The sequence below is a fragment of the Helianthus annuus genome, chromosome 17 (genome assembly GCF_002127325.2).
Source record: "Helianthus annuus cultivar XRQ/B chromosome 17, HanXRQr2.0-SUNRISE, whole genome shotgun sequence".
Taxonomy (NCBI): Eukaryota; Viridiplantae; Streptophyta; class Magnoliopsida; order Asterales; family Asteraceae; genus Helianthus; species Helianthus annuus.
Window position 1 is genome coordinate 191,702,670 of NC_035449.2, and position 20,215 is coordinate 191,722,884.

Consider the following 20,215-nt stretch of genomic DNA (forward strand, 5'->3'; position numbering starts at 1 on the left):
CGTATGCGTATGGGCACTATCTCCTAAACCATTGGATTAGTATCGTATGTGTATAGATGAAAATTGCAATATCTCCTAAACCATTGGATTGCTTACCCATCTGTCAAAAAGAATCATTACTCTGATCTTTCAAATATCAACTCACAAAACACTTGTCACTCAGACATTGAGTGTTCATTTTACGTGAAAAATCCTAGGGTTTTTGGTATATGCACGCTGTATTTGCCGGAATCATGTTTCTCCGCCGGCACACTCCACCTCCACCTCCACCTCACTTCCACCACCCACCGCCAACCATCCTCAACCACACGCCGCCGTCACCACCCCACTTCAATCACCCACCACCATCACCACCCCACTTCAACCACCCACCACCTCCACCCATCTTCAACCAAACACTGCCGTCACCACCCCACGTCAACCACACGCCGCCGTCACCACCCCACGTCAACCACACGCCGCCGTTACCACCCCACTTCAACCACCCACCACAATCACCACCCCACTTCAATCAAACAGTACCACCAGCTCCACCCAACTTTAAACACACACCATCACCCATCTTCAACCACTCGCCACCGGCCATCTTCAACAACACACCACCTCATCAGTCACTACTTTCTATTCTGACCGTCGGAATATTGGGGGCTATTCTCGTATGTGTTGTTTTCCTTATAGTTGTCGTAGGGTATTTGATTATGAGGTTGAGACAAGGTAATGGAGGAGGTGCGCCGCCTGCTGGTAGTGAACGGCAGCCTCCGGTGCTTGTTGGTAGTGAACGGCCGCCTCCGTTGCTTGTTGGTAGTGAACGGCCGCCTCCGTTGCTTGTTGGTAGTCAACCGCCGCCTCCGGTGCTTGTTGGTAGTCAACCGCCGCCTCCGGTGCTTGTTGGTAGTCAACCGCCGCCTCCGGTATAACAACCCTCGGTAAAACCGACATCCTCATAATAATTCTGATGCCCTAATATATTAAAAATATCTAGGTGTCTTTATATGTACCCGTATGTGAAAACCGAGCCCCTGAACTAGATTATATTATATAAAATAAATAAAAAACAATAAAAGTTAAGTTGAGGCGGGCCGCATGGGCCTCACCTCAAACTTAACGCGGGCCGCGCGAGTAGTAACCAGAATTCACCAAAACCTTAAGCCCAAGCGGGCCGCGTACATGATGGGTTAAGTCAATGCGGGCCGCGAGTGTCCGGATTTGTGGCGTGACCCGGAGCGGCCACGTGTCCAAGTCGTGTCGAACCTATAGGATGACCCGGATCAGCTAAAGCCTAGGCCCTAGGCCAGGCGGGCCGCGTAGACCCAGGCCAAACTTCACGCGGGCCGCGTGAAAGTCCAATTTCAGCACTATAAAGAGGAGGCATCGGGCCTTCAGTCTGATCGTTCAATTTTCGTTCTTTCTCTCTCAATTTTAGTTAGTGGGCATTATACCCGAGTCCAATACCCCCTAAAATAGCGAGGTTCTGCTACGATGTAAGTATTATAACCCCTGGAGACGTATTAGATACGCTGCCCGATTGATCTAGGGTTCCGTAACGGCTGTCGTGGTTCTGCCCGACGTAGTCGTTGGAATGCCGTCTCGGGGAGAGTATTACTAATGTTAAAATGGGTTATTATACTAACACACGTGCATTTGTGTAATTTATAGATTATCTCCAGGAAACCCTTACGAAAAACCTAAAACAGCAATGTGAGTGATCCTTCTTTTTATGAACTCATTTTAGTGAGTTGATCCACTTTTTGTAAACTGTTTTTACAAAACCTTAAATACTTTTTCATGCAAATGACAGTTATTGAGTATTTGTAAAGAATACAATTATAGTGGGTATGTTGGGGTTTTGTATACAAAATTGGTTACTGGCGTGGTAACATCCCATATGTTGAGTATGACCGTACCACTGATGTTAATTGTGATGTCTTGGATACAAATGTAATTGCGGATGTGCCCTCAATACTGCAAATTGGTTTTTACTCAAACTTGATTAAACTGGGATTCACTCACCAGTATTTCCCACTGACAAAATGTTTTTAAAACGCGTTTCAGGTAACAAAATGTGAAAGCCAAATAGAAGCCAGCTGGACAGCACTGAAGGCTTGGAAAAGTGGCAATAAAGTTACCTAAGAATAAAATGGATGTTTTTATAAATAGGATGTATTCCTATGAAACGTGTGTATTGAAAACTTGGGTTTTTACCCATATGTTTAATGTTATAAACATGGTGGTTTACTCTGATTAAAATATTTCCTAACTACGATCCTGATGAAAATTTCCGCTGCCAAATTGGATAAATAAATGTGATACCACCGAAACTGGCTCACGGCCGCCCGTTCCCGGGAGATAGGGATCGGGGGTTGTGACAGGAGGTGGTATCAGAGCTATGCCACTGATTCAGCCACAGAAGTGTTCTGCTGACATCAAAATTCAAAGTGTTAGGAAATAAATTATGGAAATACGTGTATAAATTGTATTTCTTGCTATGTGTTATCTGACTACTTGTTAGTTTACAGTATGAGTGACCAAGGACCTTCTGACGCCTATCGTCAACTGTCTGGTTCGCCTAGGAGCGAAGGCACCTCCTCTTCTCAGCCTGCCCTCTCAGGGTATTCTGCTGACACAGAAGAAGGGATCTTTGTGTTTAAGGCTCAGTCTGAAGAGCCATTTCCTCAGAAAAAGAGGGGATGGTTCAGTAGGGGAGCGCACGAGCGTAGAAAAAGAATGAAAAAGTTGCAGGAACAGCGAGTGTTAGCCGCAGCAAAAAGAGAAACTGATGCTTATAATCAGGATATGCTCAATAGGGGTATCGCTAATATCCATATTTTAGCAACCACTGCTGCTGACCCAAACCTGGAACAAATGCTAGCACCCCAACCCCAAAATCCTGATCAACCCATGGAAATAGAAAATCAGATAGAAATGCCTGATTTCAACCCGGAGGAAATACCTAGGGTACCTGCACCTGATCCTTTAGACCCAAACAATTACGACCCCTGGTGGGACGATGTTAGGGACTACGTGCAACAAAACCCAATTCAGGAAAATGTGCCAATGCCAAATCTAGGAGCTTACCCAGGGTTAGATCCACAGGATCCCTATAATATTACTGATGCTTATGTTAGGGAAATCCTAGAAAATCCATACCCTTACCAGTTCCCGTATCAAGCACCCGCACCACAAATTCCAAACCCAGTCCTAGAACCTGCACCCCCAATGAGTGCAGAAAATGTCCAGGAACTTAGGACTTTTGGGGAGGAAATTTTAGAAAGCAGTGATCGTATGCGACAGGTGGGAGAACGCCTCGTATGGAAATACGATGAGCGTAATATGGATTTTTGGATGAATCCATATCAGTGAAAGTGATGGTAGAACCAGTAATAATAATAATAATAAAATAATATATGTGTGTATGTGTTAGAAAAAAAAAAAAAAAAAACTACGGATGCATACTATTAGTATTGTAGCTTTACATTTCAGTCGGTACTGTAATTTTTATTTCTGTACTGGTGTGTATTGATGCATACTATATAAATAGAGTAAAAGTCGCAATGCTCGACGTTTTTGGGTAAACGTGCGTGTTATGTGATTGGATATATTCAAATATTAATTGTGATATTAATATTTGGTAAATGTTTAAAATTCAGATGGCCGACGCGGGAAATCAAGAAAATCTGAATAACGATAACCAGAGTAACATTAACGTGGTTAATGAGAATTCGGACAATAATAACAACGGAAACCAAATGGATAATAGTGCCGTTCAGCATATTGTGGCACAGGGAATTATAGATGCGATGCCATTTATTATTCAAACAGTTCAGGAAGCGAATAATAAAAGTAAGCATAGCAGTAAGCGACCAACTGAACCAGAAAACAGCGTGAACAATGGACCCATATTTCAAGCGCCCGTTCCCAAAAGAAGAAGAACCATGCCACATGGTTGTTCTTACAAGGAATTCTGGTCCTGCAAACCAATAGAATTCTCGGGCAATGAAGGACCCATTGCAGCTTTACGCTGGATAGAGAAAACTGAGGCAGTTCTGAAAATAAGCAAGTGTGCTGAAGAAGATAAAATACTGTTTGCTTCAAATCTGTTTAAAAATGCAGCCTTAGAATGGTGGAACACTATCCTCCAATCCAGAGGAAGTGATAGGATTTATAATATGGAATGGGAGAAATTTAGGAATATGGTAGAAAGGAAATTCTGCCCTCCCAATGAAAAAGAACAGATAGCAAATAAGTTTCTGAATCTTAGAATGACCGGGGTAGACAGTAAGGGTTACACTACCACATTCTTTGAATATGCTAGGATAGTACCTACCCTTGCATCACCTGAACCAGTGTTAATCTCCCGTTACATCTGGGGATTAATTAGAGAAATTAGACATGTAGTCAAGGCAGCTAGACCCCAAACTATAGAGGAAGCTGTAGAACTAGCTAATACCTTGACAGATGAGTTAATCCGTACTAGAGAAGAAGACCAGAGGAGAAACCTAACCCAAAGGCTTACTCAAGAATTCCGTTCTGGGAATTCCAATCGTAGGAATGTAGGTTCTACCTCTGCACCCTACTGCAAAGCCTGCAGAAAGAAGCATTCTGGAAGATGCTCTACTTACTGTAATTTTTGCAAGGCCCCAGGACACAAGGAAGAGAATTGCAAGAAGAAATCCAGTAATGGAATGTGTTTCAATTGTGGGGAAAAAGGTCACATTAGGACAAACTGTCCGAAATTGGCTCCAACTGCAACCAACAAAAATCCTAAGAATGCCAGAGCATTCGTGCTAACTACAGAGGAAGCCAGGATGATTCCAGACGTCATTGCTGGTACGTTTTTAGTTAATGATATTTTTGCTAAAGTATTATTTGACTCTGGTGCAAACCAAAGTTTTATTGATACTTCGTTTTGCAAACTCCTAAATCAATCATTAACTAAACTACCACAAGAATGTCTAGTGGAAACCGCAAATGGAGAAACTGTTAAAATTTCTGAAATCTTGCAGGGAGCAAGAATAGAAATTTTTAATCAACAATTTAGGGCAAATCTTTACCCAATGAATCTGGTAGGATTTGATGTAGTGTTAGGAATGGATTGGTTAATAGCCAATAAAGCCAGTATTTTATGTGATCAAAAGACAATTCAATTAAAATCACCAAGAGGTGAAAAGATCTCAGTTAAAGGAGATAAACCTTTTAGATCCACTAAATTCATCTCTGTGATGAAAACTGCAAGTTGTATAAGAAAAGGATCTATAGTGTATTTGATTTCTATAATCACTAACACTAAAGGAAAAGAATCAAAAGATATCCCAGTGGTATCCCAATTTTCAGATGTCTTTCCAGAAGAATTGCCAGGACTACCGCCAGACAGGGAAGTGGAATTCAGAATTCATCTGTTACCCGGAACAGCACCGATTGCTAAAGCACCTTACCGTTTAGCACCCGCTGAAATGCAAGAACTGAAGAAACAACTAGACGAGTTGTTGGAAAAAGGATTTATACAGCCAAGTTCATCGCCATGGGGAGCACCGATATTATTTGTCAAAAAGAAGGACGGATCAATGCGTATGTGCATTGACTACCGTGAATTGAACAAAGTCACGATTAAGAATCGGTACCCATTACCAAGGATCGATGATTTGTTTGATCAACTTCAAGGAGCTCGATTTTTCTCTAAAATCGATTTAAGATCAGGATATCATCAATTAAAGGTACAGGAAGAGGATATTCCTAAAACCGCATTCAGAACAAGGTATGGTCATTATGAATTTACTGTCATGCCATTTGGTTTAACCAATGCCCCAGCCGGCATTTATGGACATGATGAACCGAATATGTAAGCCATATTTGGATAAATTCATAATTGTCTTCATAGATGATATTCTCATTTACTCTAAAAGTAAAGAAGAGCATGCAAAGCACTTGCACTTACTTTTAAGCCTGTTAAGAAAAGAAAAGCTTTATGCTAAGTTTTCAAAGTGTGAATTTTGGTTAGAACAGGTACAATTTCTCGGACATTTAGTGAATCATGAAGGAATTCATGTAGATCCAACGAAAATCGAGGCAATTACTAAATGGAAAACCCCAGAATCACCAACTGAAGTTAGAAGTTTCTTAGGATTGGCCGGTTATTATAGAAGATTTATTCGAGATTTTTCTAGAATAGCCATTCCTTTGACTAAACTAACCTGTAAATCTGTTAAGTTCGAATGGGGACCAAAACAAGAAGAAGCCTTTAGAATTCTTAAGCAAAGATTAACCCATGCACCCATACTAGCATTACCAGAAGGAACTGAAGACTTTGTAGTCTTTTGTGACGCTTCTAAATTAGGTTATGGATGCGTATTGATGCAACGTCAAAGAGTTATAGCTTATGCATCCAGACAGCTTAAAAGTCATGAAGAAAATTATTCAACCCATGATTTGGAATTAGGAGCTATAATTTTTGCCCTTAAAATTTGGAGACATTATCTTTATGGTAGTAAGTTTACCATATTCACAGATCATAAGAGTTTAAGATATGTTTTCGGGCAAAAAGAGTTGAATATGAGACAGAGACGCTGGATGGAATTGCTTAGTGATTATGATTGTGATATCCAGTACCATGCAGGAAAAGCAAATGTGGTGGCTGATGCTTTAAGTCGAAAATATCACGAAAAACCAAAAAGGGTACGTTCTCTTAAATTAAATCTACAAGTAGATTTAAACAATCAAATTAGAAAAGCACAAGAAACAGTAATCAAGGAGGATACTGAAAAATTAAAAGGAATGATTAAGGAATTAGAAAAAGGAACAGATGGAATTTGGAGATTCCATAAAAAGAGAATGTGGATACCTAAATTAGGAAATTTACGTCACCGTATATTAGAAGAAGCCCATAAGTCTAAATATACGATGCACCCAGGAAGTGATAAAATGTACCAGGATTTAAGGAAAAATTTCTGGTGGATAGGAATGAAAAAGGATGTAGCAGCTTATGTTTCTAAATGTTTAACTTGCTCACAAGTTAAAGCTGAACATCAGAAACCCTCAGGTTTATTACAACAATTAGAAATACCAGTTTGGAAATGGGAATGGATAACAATGGATTTTGTTACCAAATTGCCTAAAACAAGGAAAGGTAATGATACAATCTGGGTGATTGTGGATAGATTAACCAAGTCAGCTCATTTCTTACCAATGAAAGAAACCTTTAGTATGGAACAATTAGCCAAGTTATATGTAAATAAAATCGTTTCATTACATGGCATTCCTTTATCAATTGTTTCCGATAGAGATAGCCGTTTTACTTCTCATTTTTGGTCAAGTTTCCAAAGAGCAATGGGAACCAGGGTAAACCTAAGCACCGCTTATCATCCTCAAACAGACGGACAAAGTGAAAGGACAATTCAGACGATGGAAGATATGCTTAGAGCTTGTGTAATTGACTTTGGAGGTAATTGGGACGAACACTTACCTTTGATAGAATTTTCTTATAATAATAGTTATCACACAAGTATCAATGCTGCACCATTCGAAGCACTTTATGGACGAAAGTGCAGAACCCCAGTCTGTTGGGCAGAAATTGGGGAAAAACAATTATCTGGACCTGAGATAGTACAAGAAACAACTGATAAAATCATTCAAGTCAAGGAACGACTGAAAACAGCACGTGATCGTCAAAAGAGTTATGCTGATAACAGACGCAAACCATTAGAATTTCAAGTGGGAGATAAAGTGTTACTGAAAGTCTCTCCCTGGAAAGGAGTGGTAAGATTCATCAAAAGAGGAAAGCTAAGCCCCAGGTATATTGGACCTTTTGAAATTATTAGAAGAATAGGACCTGTAGCTTATCAGCTACGACTGCCAGAGGAAATGGCAGGAATACATGATGTGTTTCATGTATCCAATCTTAAAAAGTGTCTAGCTGATGAATCACTCGTAGTACCTCTTAAGGATATAGAGGTTAATGAGCAACTCAAGTTTGTAGAAAAGCCACTGCAAATTGAAGATAGGAAAATTAAGAATCTCAAGCATAAAAGACTAGTTTTGGTCAAAGTGAGATGGGACTCCAAAAGAGGACCCGAGTATACATGGGAGCTTGAATCAGAAATGAAAAAGAAATATCCACACTTGTTCCAGTAGATCTCGAGGACGAGCTCTAAAACAAGGTGGGGAGGATATAACAACCCTCGGTAAAACCGACATCCTCATAATAATTCTGATGCCCTAATATATTAAAAATATCTAGGTGTCTTTATATGTACCCGTATGTGAAAACCGAGCCCCTGAACTAGATTATATTATATAAAATAAATAAAAAACAATAAAAGTTAAGTTGAGGCGGGCCGCATGGGCCTCACCTCAAACTTAACGCGGGCCGCGCGAGTAGTAACCAGAATTCACCAAAACCTTAAGCCCAAGCGGGCCGCGTACATGATGGGTTAAGTCAATGCGGGCCGCGAGTGTCCGGATTTGTGGCGTGACCCGGAGCGGCCACGTGTCCAAGTCGTGTCGAACCTATAGGATGACCCGGATCAGCTAAAGCCTAGGCCCTAGGCCAGGCGGGCCGCGTAGACCCAGGCCAAACTTCACGCGGGCCGCGTGAAAGTCCAATTTCAGCACTATAAAGAGGAGGCATCGGGCCTTCAGTCTGATCGTTCAATTTTCGTTCTTTCTCTCTCAATTTTAGTTAGTGGGCATTATACCCGAGTCCAATACCCCCTAAAATAGCGAGGTTCTGCTACGATGTAAGTATTATAACCCCTGGAGACGTATTAGATACGCTGCCCGATTGATCTAGGGTTCCGTAACGGCTGTCGTGGTTCTGCCCGACGTAGTCGTTGGAATGCCGTCTCGGGGAGAGTATTACTAATGTTAAAATGGGTTATTATACTAACACACGTGCATTTGTGTAATTTATAGATTATCTCCAGGAAACCCTTACGAAAAACCTAAAACAGCAATGTGAGTGATCCTTCTTTTTATGAACTCATTTTAGTGAGTTGATCCACTTTTTGTAAACTGTTTTTACAAAACCTTAAATACTTTTTCATGCAAATGACAGTTATTGAGTATTTGTAAAGAATACAATTATAGTGGGTATGTTGGGGTTTTGTATACAAAATTGGTTACTGGCGTGGTAACATCCCATATGTTGAGTATGACCGTACCACTGATGTTAATTGTGATGTCTTGGATACAAATGTAATTGCGGATGTGCCCTCAATACTGCAAATTGGTTTTTACTCAAACTTGATTAAACTGGGATTCACTCACCAGTATTTCCCACTGACAAAATGTTTTTAAAACGCGTTTCAGGTAACAAAATGTGAAAGCCAAATAGAAGCCAGCTGGACAGCACTGAAGGCTTGGAAAAGTGGCAATAAAGTTACCTAAGAATAAAATGGATGTTTTTATAAATAGGATGTATTCCTATGAAACGTGTGTATTGAAAACTTGGGTTTTTACCCATATGTTTAATGTTATAAACATGGTGGTTTACTCTGATTAAAATATTTCCTAACTACGATCCTGATGAAAATTTCCGCTGCCAAATTGGATAAATAAATGTGATACCACCGAAACTGGCTCACGGCCGCCCGTTCCCGGGAGATAGGGATCGGGGGTTGTGACATCCGGTGCTTGTTGGTAGTCAACCGCCGCCTCTGTTGCTTGTTGGTATTGCTTGTTGGTAGTCAACCGCCGCCTCTGTTGTTTGTTGGTAGTCAACCGCCGCCTCCAGTGCTTGGTGGTAGTCAACCGCCGCCTCCGGTGCTTGCTGGTAGTCAACCGCTGCTTCCGGTGCTTGTTGGTAGTCAACCGCCGCCTCTGTTGCTTGTTGGTAGTCAACCGCCGCCTCCGGTGCTTGTTGGTAGTCAACCGCCGCCTCCGGTGCTTGTTGGTAGTCAACCGCCGCCTCTGTTGCTTGTTGGTAGTCAACCGCCGCCTCCGGTGCTTGTTGGTAGTGAACAGCCACCTGGTGGTGGTCAGGGAGGTCCAGTGCTTGTTGGTAGTCCACAGGCATCGGTAGGTTCGCAGCCTGTTAGTAGTCAGCCTAGTGGTGGTCTGGGAAGTCCGCCTCCGCCTCCGTTTGGAAATCCGCCTCCATCTCCGACTGTTTATGAATCTGAAGCTTCATCATGGAGTCTTCCGTATGAAAGTAGTACTGAATCATGGCAACCGATACATTATGCTGCGGATGGCCTTCGGGCAGCTACAAACTCTTATGCCTTTGATAGGGTCCTTGGTGTAGGAGGTTTCGGAACAGTCTACCGGGGGGAATTTTCTGGGGGAGTGATGGTTGCCATAAAAGTCCTAGGAAGACGTTTAGTTATGGACAATGTTTATAAAACCGGACTGGACGTCGGACCGGCATCCTTACCGGTTCACTGGTCGAACCGGCCGGATCGGTCGAACCGGGTATAAGAACCGGATACCATCATAAATAACATAAAAATAAAAAAATAAAATAAATAGAATCTGTAGAATTTATTTTTAAAGTTATAAAATAAAAATTTTAACATTCCATAAAAGACAAACAAACATAACACACAAACCAAAATTGTAAACTTATATTCAGTATCTTTTAAAAATTATAAACTAGAATTAAAAAAGAATATATACTTTGGGAACATACATTTGAATTGATGATGTGTGTCAGTGTGTGCGAAGAGTAGTCAATCAACCTTTTTTATATTAACATTCACATTTTCTATTTTATTACACAACATACTCTCAATTTCATCTTCTATATCTACCGAATACTAGAGTTCGCCGGCCGGAGATAAAATTACCAATCTTAAATCTTCAAAAAATCTACCCACAGTGGAGTTCCAACGCCATGAACTAAGTTCAACAGTTTTCCTCACAACCCGTCGACTCTGTCACTACCTCTCATCTTCACTGTTAACGGTTGGAGAACCTTCTCTCTTTATTAATCAGATTAAAAAATAAACATAATTTAGCCACCGGCCCGACCTTTTCCGGTGAGTTTCGGGTTCGGCCGCCGGCCACAGGCTCGGCCGGCCGGCCTGATGCAAAACGGGTCCAACATAGCCACCCGGACCGGTGAAGCCACCGAACGCCGGTCCGACCGGCCGGTCCGGTCCGGCTTTGAAAACCATGGTTATGGAACCTGATTTCGACAGAGAACTCGAGTTGCTATCTGGGGTTAGGCATGAAAACCATGTACCATTGCTTGGTTTTTGCCGCGAACCTCAGATGCTTGTGTACGCTTATATTTCTAACTTTGATTTGAATCATCATCTGCATGGTAAGTGATTAATTAATGTAATATTAGATGCCTTCTTTGAATGTTACTTTGATCGTTTGATTTAACGTGAGTTTTGTTTTAGGAATGATGCCTCCTTTGAATTTAGGTCGTCGACTGAACATAACGATAGGTGTTGCGAGAGGGATTGCTCATCTGCATTCCATTCGTGAGTAAAAAAATTTCTGTCACTAGTGAACCACCCCCCTCCCCTTAATAATCAACATATACTTTTAAGTAAAGCACCACAAACGAAAAGTTGATTAAGATCAAATTTAAAGTAATCATCTTATGTTTAAGCACCACACATCTAAAGTTGAAGTCACACTTCTGTGAGACTATTTATGAATATCTGAGACCTACTTTCACAAATAAATAGTTATGTTTTGAAAATACAGGTCACATATTATGTCCAATTTGTCTAACGCACACACGATTTAAAATTAAGAGACAAAGTTCAAGCAAAAGCACTATGGTCGATGCACTGAGCACTAAGAACGTCGGTACTCGGTAGTCGCAAAAGGGTGTGTCCAACACCGAACCTTGGTAAGCCAAGGTCCGATGCTGAAGAACACTTGTTAATAGGCCTATGCATAACTCAACCAAGACTAGATAAACCGTGATCGGCCCAAACTGGTTTAAATGGTTAGATACTCGGTTAGTATCCCTAATTTATGTGACAACGAAATCATAAACCGCACAACTAGGACTGCAAACGAGCCGAGCTGAGCCCGAGCTCGATTAACTTATGAGAACTCGAGCTTTGTTTTCAAAGCTCCAGCTCGGCTTGTTGGTAGGTTCTCAAGCTCGAGCTTAGCGTCACGGGCCAAATATTTGAAGATCGCAATGTTCTGGGTCGTGCTTGAACGCTTGGGTTACTGGCTAGTCCTGCACTTTATCGGGGGGACGAAGTGTAACACCTCGAAAAATTTCGTCCAATAATGTCTTGACACGTGTCATAAGGTTCCGTTATGTGAAAACATACTTTAGAGGGACTAAAAGTGACAACAGTGAAAACTATGGAACGTAAGGGTCCAAAGTGTCAACAATGGATAAATAGACTCTATGATAACCCCACATAATGTTTATAACCTTTAACGGATGGTTCATGGATCATACGACGCGGAAATTGCACAAAAGTGAAGTATTGTAAACTATAGGGGCCAAAAGTGTCAACATGTTTAATTTATACCTCTGAGTGAACTTTTGGCAGACCCGAAGCTTTGTATAGCTAAAATATACTCACTAGAATATGTGGTAAAAATTTCATGAAGTTTCGTCAACGTATGAGAAAGTTATGGCCAAAACCGTACTTAAGGGACTAAAAGCGTCAACGTCGAATTCAGGGCTTTTCGGTTGAGCGCAAAGTTATCCGAGGGCATTACCATGTTGGTAAAAGTCCCAAGGTTCTTAAAAACCAAGTTTGGGGGTTTACGGGTCGAGAAAAGTAGCCGAAACATCGCGTGCAAGTTCAGGGGTCAAAGCTGTCAAGTATGAAAGTTGTTTGGCTGAAACAAGGGTCAGGCGACCCGCCTGGGAAAGCCCAAGCGGGCCGCGTGGGACTGCCAGCGACCAGAATTCGGTTTTGGGTCTATTTGAGTCCGATTTTAAGTGTGATACAGCTCATTTGCACCTCCAATTTACCCAATAACATGCCATGCATGCCTACAACTACAGGAGCCTCGAAAATTCTGATTTAAATCAGATTATTGATCATTTCTTGATCATTTTTCATAGTAACAAGTGCTCTCTCTATCAAGAACCTTCAAGGCAAGACTTCTGGAGCTAAACTGATCATCAAGGCCGACTTCTAGTGTCCACTAAACATCTTTAGGACCATTGTAAGCCTTCAATTCGTTCTTTAATCCGTTTTTATAGTGTTTATTGCTAAAAGTCAAACTGGGTGTTCATAACCTTTGACTTTCTGATTAAACGGATTTCTTTCAGTAATTTCTCGAATTGAAACTTGTTATAGATTGGTATTTATGTGGGAAACAAACCCTCTAAAGGTTACTAACTGATTCCCACTACATGCATGCTTAATGTCGAGTCAAACCTATTTCTAAAAAGTCAACAGAAGTGATTTTTGTGAAAAATGACATGATTAATGATATAGATGACATGCAACCTGATTGATCATTGAAAATAACTTGTAATATATATATAAATGTGTTTTAATCATCATCAACTCGACAATCTATAGTATAGCCACAAATCGGAACCGAAAGTCTTGTAAAACGATTATTTCGTAGACTATCGATTCGGATTCATACATGCATGTTTGAGATCTGTATTGGAAAGTATTTTTGACTATTTTTATTTTAGTTAAACTTTCTGGAATTTTCTTTGATTGAGTCTATGCTTAGCCTATTCGAATGCATGTTTCCGATTTATGCATAAAGTTGACTATTTTGCCCTTTTTGATTTAAAACGGGATTTTTGGAAAAGTGAAAGGATAGAAATCTTTATTTTTATTATATAAACTTGCACCGAAAGTTTCGGATCAGTTGGTGGTCCAGATTGTGAGTTATGGCCATTAGCGTAAAACTATATTATAAATTTACATAAACGGTCCTTTTCGCATAGAACCCGTTTCTGGCCACGTTTTGATGCAAAACTTTTTACCAACAGAAGTAATATAATATTCTGGGAATTTTGATGATTTTTAATTAATTTTTGGCTGAACGGATCCTAGATCACCTAGTCATTTCGGCTTATGTCGGTTTTGACCGTTTAGGCCATAAAATGAGTTTTACACATCCTTTTGACCCGAAACCTTTTTCTACTGATTTTATATGATGAATAAATTATTATAAGACTTCTGGAAATATAAAAATCTCAGATTTATTGTGAAAACCCGAAAACGCCCTTAAATCGTATTTTTAGCGTTTTAACGCATAGTAAAGCGTTATACTTGTTTTAAACATATAAGACCTATACCTACTGATGTGTTTAGCATATTTTCATATAAAAACAGTAAGTATAAGTATATGAACTCAGATTTCCAGTTTTGGCATTTTTAGCCCTTGTGAAATTACTAAAATACCCCTACGGTGCATAGTTTGGTTTTAAATGATAAATTTGATATATGGGTCATACCCTACTGATATAATATGATATATTAAGTATATTTACTGTATGAACCAGACCCGAAACTCAGATTTCTAATTTTACCCTTTTATTGTCTTTAAATGACCAAAATGCCCTTCTAAGGCATAAATTGGGTTTAAAATTATCCCGGGCAATATAGAACATAACTTACTGATATAATATCATATTCTAAGCATATTACTTCAGGAAACTTGCATTTGAATCTTTTGGCTACCCGTATCGCCCTTTTCGCGTTCGGTTCGGGTACGTAACTAGTTTGCGTAAATTGACCGAGCCGGGTCAAACGTCATCATTTTTATCTCAAAATCCAGAATGTATTTAGTATACCCATATTATACAAGTATTCAAACTTGTCGGGTCTAAATCACATTCTATCCGGTCTTTCGCTTAATCGTGCGTAAACCGTATCATTCCTAAAACTAACCGGTCAAAGCTTAAGCTTAGATAAAAGGCCGTTAGGAATCTAATAGGTTAATTATAAACCTTTGTTCCAGATTAGGAAGCCCGGTAAAAGCTACCACCACTTATCGTTTGTGACTTATACTTGCTCAGGTAAATACATTTTGACTTATTTTCCCTATACGGGCTTGGGGTACGGTATTTAAAATACCGCTTGATCGGGCGCACAAGTCCTGCGCCTTATAGGTGTACAGTCTTGAATAGCTTGTGCGACTTCGTTTAAACAGTTTTGTCTTACTTAAAGGCTTTGGGGGGTTGTTGACCGTGTCCCGGATATCCTTGGCATTATCTTACGAGATGGCCACGACCAGAGCACGGGGTGTAGGCGTACACTCGTCGTGTATAACTCTTTAATGTGGTGTGTCAATTAAATCTCTAGCCCGGACAGTAGATCCCGGGCCACCAGAGATACAAGTGCATGTAAATCGTTCACAAGTTTATATTATATAATTATCCCAAGTTAATAAAATATTTATGCCTTGTGCATTTAAATAAATTTTAAATCATTTTCAAAATGAGTCGGTTGATTTGTATTTACCAGTGTAAACTGACGTATTTTTCCCAAAAGATTAAGTGCAGGTACTATACGGAAATAGGCTGGCTGTTTCCTAGAGAGCGTCCACAATAGTCTCGCAAACTCGGACGACATTTATCTGTTGAACTATTTATTTCTATTTTTATTTGATCCGCCTGTGGATCCATTTCAACTACTGTGATATTTATTATTACACTTTATTTAAAAGTTGAAATGTTTCTATTCTGCTTCCGCTGTGCATTATTATATTGTGTTGATTGTCTATGACGATGCCAACTACGTCACTGTACCCCACACCGGGCCCACCGGTGACACGTGGAAATCGGGGGTGTGACAGGTTGGTATCAGAGCCAACGCTGAGTGAATTAAACACTATCCTAATGTGTTTAATCTCAGTTACACAATTGCACATTCCTCGATTTTCGAGTCTAGACAAAGAACTTAGGAAATGTTCGACATTTCGTTTAAATTATTTTTATTTATTATTGCATTGTCTTATATATATTGTTGTGCAACTTGTTTGATTTTTGACAGGATCACTATGCCGCCAAGAATGAGAGGTCGAGGAGGATTTGCTACTACCCACGACCATGAGGCAGGGCCCTCACATAGGCGAGCTCCATCCGCTACACACAACACAGCCGCCAACGACCTTTGGAGGTCTTTTGCCGAGCCTGCTAGGCATTCGGTTTCCGCGAGCACTTCTCCGTCATTACCCCACTCGTTTGGGCCCCATTCGGAGAACGGGCCCCATGGTTCGCTTGGATCGTACATACCATTGCACCAGTCACCGCAGCAGTATCCAGCGCCAGCCTACCAGGGTTTGTATAACCCTAATGCTTATGTGGAGGAGCCAGTGGGCCATAACCCACTTGGACAGGAGGACCACCTTTCTGGTGGTCACGAGATGGACGTAGACGAGGAGACGGACCCTTCGCTCCCACCATCAGGTACACCAAACCACCCGATTGAGATATCGGATGGGTCGCCATACACAGGATCACCATTTAATGGTGTGGACAGCTTCCAGGAGAGGTTCAAGCAGCATGATTGGTACTTCACCCCTAGCCACAACTCTCCTATGCTTCAATCACTCCATGGTACTCCGATGCTTCAATCGCTCCATGGTTCGCCGGTGCACTCGCAGCACCACTCGCAGCAGCAGCAGCTCCAGCAGCAGCCGCCTCTACCGCAGGACCTATCTGAGGCCCTGTGGCGTGACGTGATCACTCCGTCACCACCGCCGCCGCCAGTTTTACCTCCTCCGCCTCAGAGGCCTAGGAGGAATGCGCGCATGTCTACGCGCGGAGGGATTCGCATAGGCACCCCTCCACGTGTTAGTAGCAGCCGCTACACGTCTTTACCCGGGGAATCCGAGACAGGGGAGTCTCAGCATCCCGTATCGGAGGTTACTTCTGTTCCGATCCCGCCTCTGCCGCCGCAGAATTTTGGAGAGCCGATTCCGGCTTATGCTAGTGCCGCTCAGTTCAACCCGTTCGAGCAGGTATTCCCTCAGGGTTATGATTACACGGGAGACCCTTATTGGCAAGCTGTGAACTACAGCTCACTCCCACATAGTGGTCCACTTGGAGACCCTTGGGCTGCTGGCCCATCTACTTTTGGTTACCCTCCGGGTTACCAGCAGCCACCGCAGCCGCAGCCTTACCAGCCGCCGCAGCCGCAGCACTACCAGCCACCACCACCGGCGCCTATGATGTCGCCGCCGCAGGTTCAGGAGATCCTGCAGGGGATTGATAGCATGCGACGCGAGTTTCAGCACAATATGCGAGAGGATCGCCGACGCACCAGTGGCATGTTTAAGAAGGTATTTGATTTGCTCAAGGGTAAGAGCAAGAAGGATCGTTGAATCCTTCGATTATTATTTCATGTACTCATGTCCCTGCGCGGACATTTATTCCAGTACTCTACCCCTGCGTGGGTATATCTATCTTTCTCTACCCCTGTGTGGGTATGTTATTCTGTTAACCCCTGCGTGGGTTTGTTTTATTTTATTTTGTTATTGATGTACTTGTTTAGCCCCTGCGCGGGCATGTTATTCATGCTAGTTATGTTATTTCAAAGTCCCGTTTAGGGCAATTATGTACTGGTATTTTATTTGAAATTTGAAATGATTAATTTGAATTTCTCATTTTATTTATATGCATGAATAATATTAAAATAATGGAAGATATCAATTTTTATTTGATTTGCCATTTTATAAGAATCTTAGTAAGGTATAACCTAGCCTGAATGCCTTGTTAACAGGCCTGGCTCTGATGGTAAAACCTGGTTGAAAAGATTCAACTCCCTGTTAACATCTGAGAACATGTTAACATTCTGGCTAAGCGTGATCTGTAGAATCACACGAGCCACCCTTTTAAATAAATTATCTACAGATTTTATCTGTATACAAGTCTATTAATGACTTGATGCCTACGGGTTATGACTATGTCATACAGTGGCAGTTGTGGTCTATGACTCCCTGCCTAGTAAAGAATTATCTACAGATTATATCTGTACACAAGTCTATTAATGGCTTGATACCTACGGGTTATAACTATGTTATATAAAGACAGTTGTGGTTTATGACTCTCTGTCTAGTAAAGGATTATTTGTTTAATTATACAATTTATAGTCCTATAAAAATCTAAATTTATAATTTAGTGATTGTCCTTGTGACTAGGCCTATGGTGCCAATATATATATTTTCATTCCTTGATTGCTAATAAGAGCCTGAATGAAATTTATTAAATTAACTGCTAAGGTTTTTGATACCATGGTTAATAAATCGTCTAGGACGATAATACTGTTAGGTTCTAAATAAGACCTTGTCCTTTATTGTAGTTTAAAGCTACAATGGCCAAATCGGAAGAAACCAACAGTCATTCTGGGGAACGCTCAGATAATGCAAAGATTCACGTTACCGGTGCGGAATTGCAAGCACTGATAGATAATGCTGTCGCCAAGGCTATGGATAGGCAGTTCAAAGAATCTAGGGGTACTCAGAGTAGAACCCGCTCAGTGACGCATGTCAAGGCTAAGACTCATTCTGGGGCTCATAGTAAGCCGCCGTCTAAAAAGAGTGAGCCAAAGAAAGTTGAGGATGATAATCATTCCTCCAACCACAGCAGCGTCCCAAAGCAGGAGATTGAGCTGAAGCATGACACGTACAGCAGGTCCTGTACGTACAAGTATTTTGTATCCTGCAAGCCCAGAGATTTCACTGGGGAAAAAGGAGCCGTCGACTGCATGACGTGGATTGACGAGATGGACACTGTAGTTGATATCAGCGGATGTGCTGATAGGGACGTCGTGAAGTACGTGTCCCAGTCATTCAAAGGAGATGCGTTAGCATGGTGGAAGTCACTCCTACAAGCTGCCGGTAAGGCCACACTGTACGGTTTGTCATGGGAACAGTTTGTGGCCCTGATTAAAGAGAACTTCTGTCCGCAGCACGAGGTCGAGCGAATTGAATCGGATTTTGTATCCTTAGTCATGAAGAACCTCGATTGTCAAGCGTATCTTACTACGTTCAACACGCTGTCTCGTTTAGTGCCTTACTTGGTGACCCCGGAGCCGCGTAGGATTGCTCGATTCATTGGGGGTCTGGCACCGGAGATTAAAGCCAGCGTCAAAGCTTCAAGACCTACTACATTTAGATCCGTAGCGGATCTATCCCTCTCCCTCACTCAAGACGTGGTTAGATTGAGAGCCATAAGGAGCTCTGAGGAGAACAAGCGGAAACGTGAGGATGACACCTCACGAAGATCTGAAAAGCGACATAGAGGGAACAACGACCACAGGAAAGGGTCGGGGTCTAGGAAAAATGATCATCAGTCGGGTGAGAAACCCAGATGCAAGATCTGCAGGAGGCACCACTTTGGGAGGTGTCGGTTGGAAACGAAATCCCAGTCTTTCGAGAAACGTTGTGGGATCTGCAAGTCCACAGATCATAAAGCTGTGGATTGCAAGAAGATGAAGGATGCAACCTGTTTTGGTTGCAACGAAAAAGGTCATATTCGGCCCAACTGTCCAAAGTTTGCGAAGAAGGCCGAGGAAGGGAAGAAGACTAATGCGAGAGTCTTCAAAATGGACGCAAAGGAAGCAGTCCTTGACGATAACGTCATTACCGGTACGTTTCTTGTAAACGATATATTTGCTAGAGTTTTGTTTGATTCGGGGGCTGATAAGTCATTTGTAGATAATAAGTTTTGTAAACTGTTGAACCTTCCTGTTAAAACGTTAAGCGTGAAATATGAGGTGGAATTAGCCGATGGAACCTTAGAAACCGCCTCAACTGTTTTAGATGGATGTGTTATATCCATTAGGAATCATTCCTTCCCGTTATCCTTGCTTCCCTTTAAGCTAGCTGGATTCGACATAGTAATAGGCATGGATTGGTTGTCGAGTAACCAAGCCCAGATTCTGTGCAATAGAAAGCAGGTGATAGTAAAGACTCCGTCTGGCGAGTCACTTACTATTCAAGGAGATACCCAGCATGGATTGCCGGAGCAAGTGTCCATGCTCAAGGCATCCAGATGCATGCAGAAGGGATGTGTCATTTATATGGCACAAGTTACCATTGATGAGCCGAAGCCGAAGATTGAAGATATTCCTGTTATTTCGGAATATCCTGAAGTATTTCCTGAAGAGCTACCTGGTTTGCCACCGGATAGACAAGTAGAGTTTCGGATAGATATCATACCAGGTGCTGCACCTGTAGCAAGAGCACCATACAGATTGGCACCAACGGAGATGAAGGAGTTGAGGACGCAGTTGGATGATCTATTAGCTAAAGGTTTTATTAGACCTAGCTCATCTCCTTGGGGAGCGCCAATCTTGTTCGTTAAAAAGAAGGA

The 20,215-nt window shown here is 41.6% G+C and overlaps 1 protein-coding gene across 1 annotated transcript; it reads left to right on the forward strand.

Annotated features, from left to right (window-relative positions):
- The first annotated feature begins 209 nt into the window (after positions 1-209).
- Positions 210-10,407, forward strand: LOC110925456 (leucine-rich repeat extensin-like protein 3). Its single transcript, XM_035986390.1, has 2 exons — positions 210-891; positions 9,635-10,407. Exons 1-2 carry the CDS (start codon positions 210-212, stop codon positions 10,405-10,407), a joined length of 1,455 nt encoding a protein of 484 aa, XP_035842283.1.
- Positions 10,408-20,215: the final 9,808 nt, after the last annotated feature.

What these genes read in the sequence shown, in the direction of transcription:
- LOC110925456 (XM_035986390.1), top strand. Translation starts at nt 210, where the DNA reads ATGCACGCTGTATTTGCCGGAATCATGTTTCTCCGCCGGCACACTCCA. An exon ending in GCCGCCTCCGGTGCTTGTTG is followed by an intron (nt 892 to 9,634) that starts GTAGTCAACCGC and finishes GCTTGTTGGTAG; the next exon opens with TCAACCGCCGCCTCTGTTGC.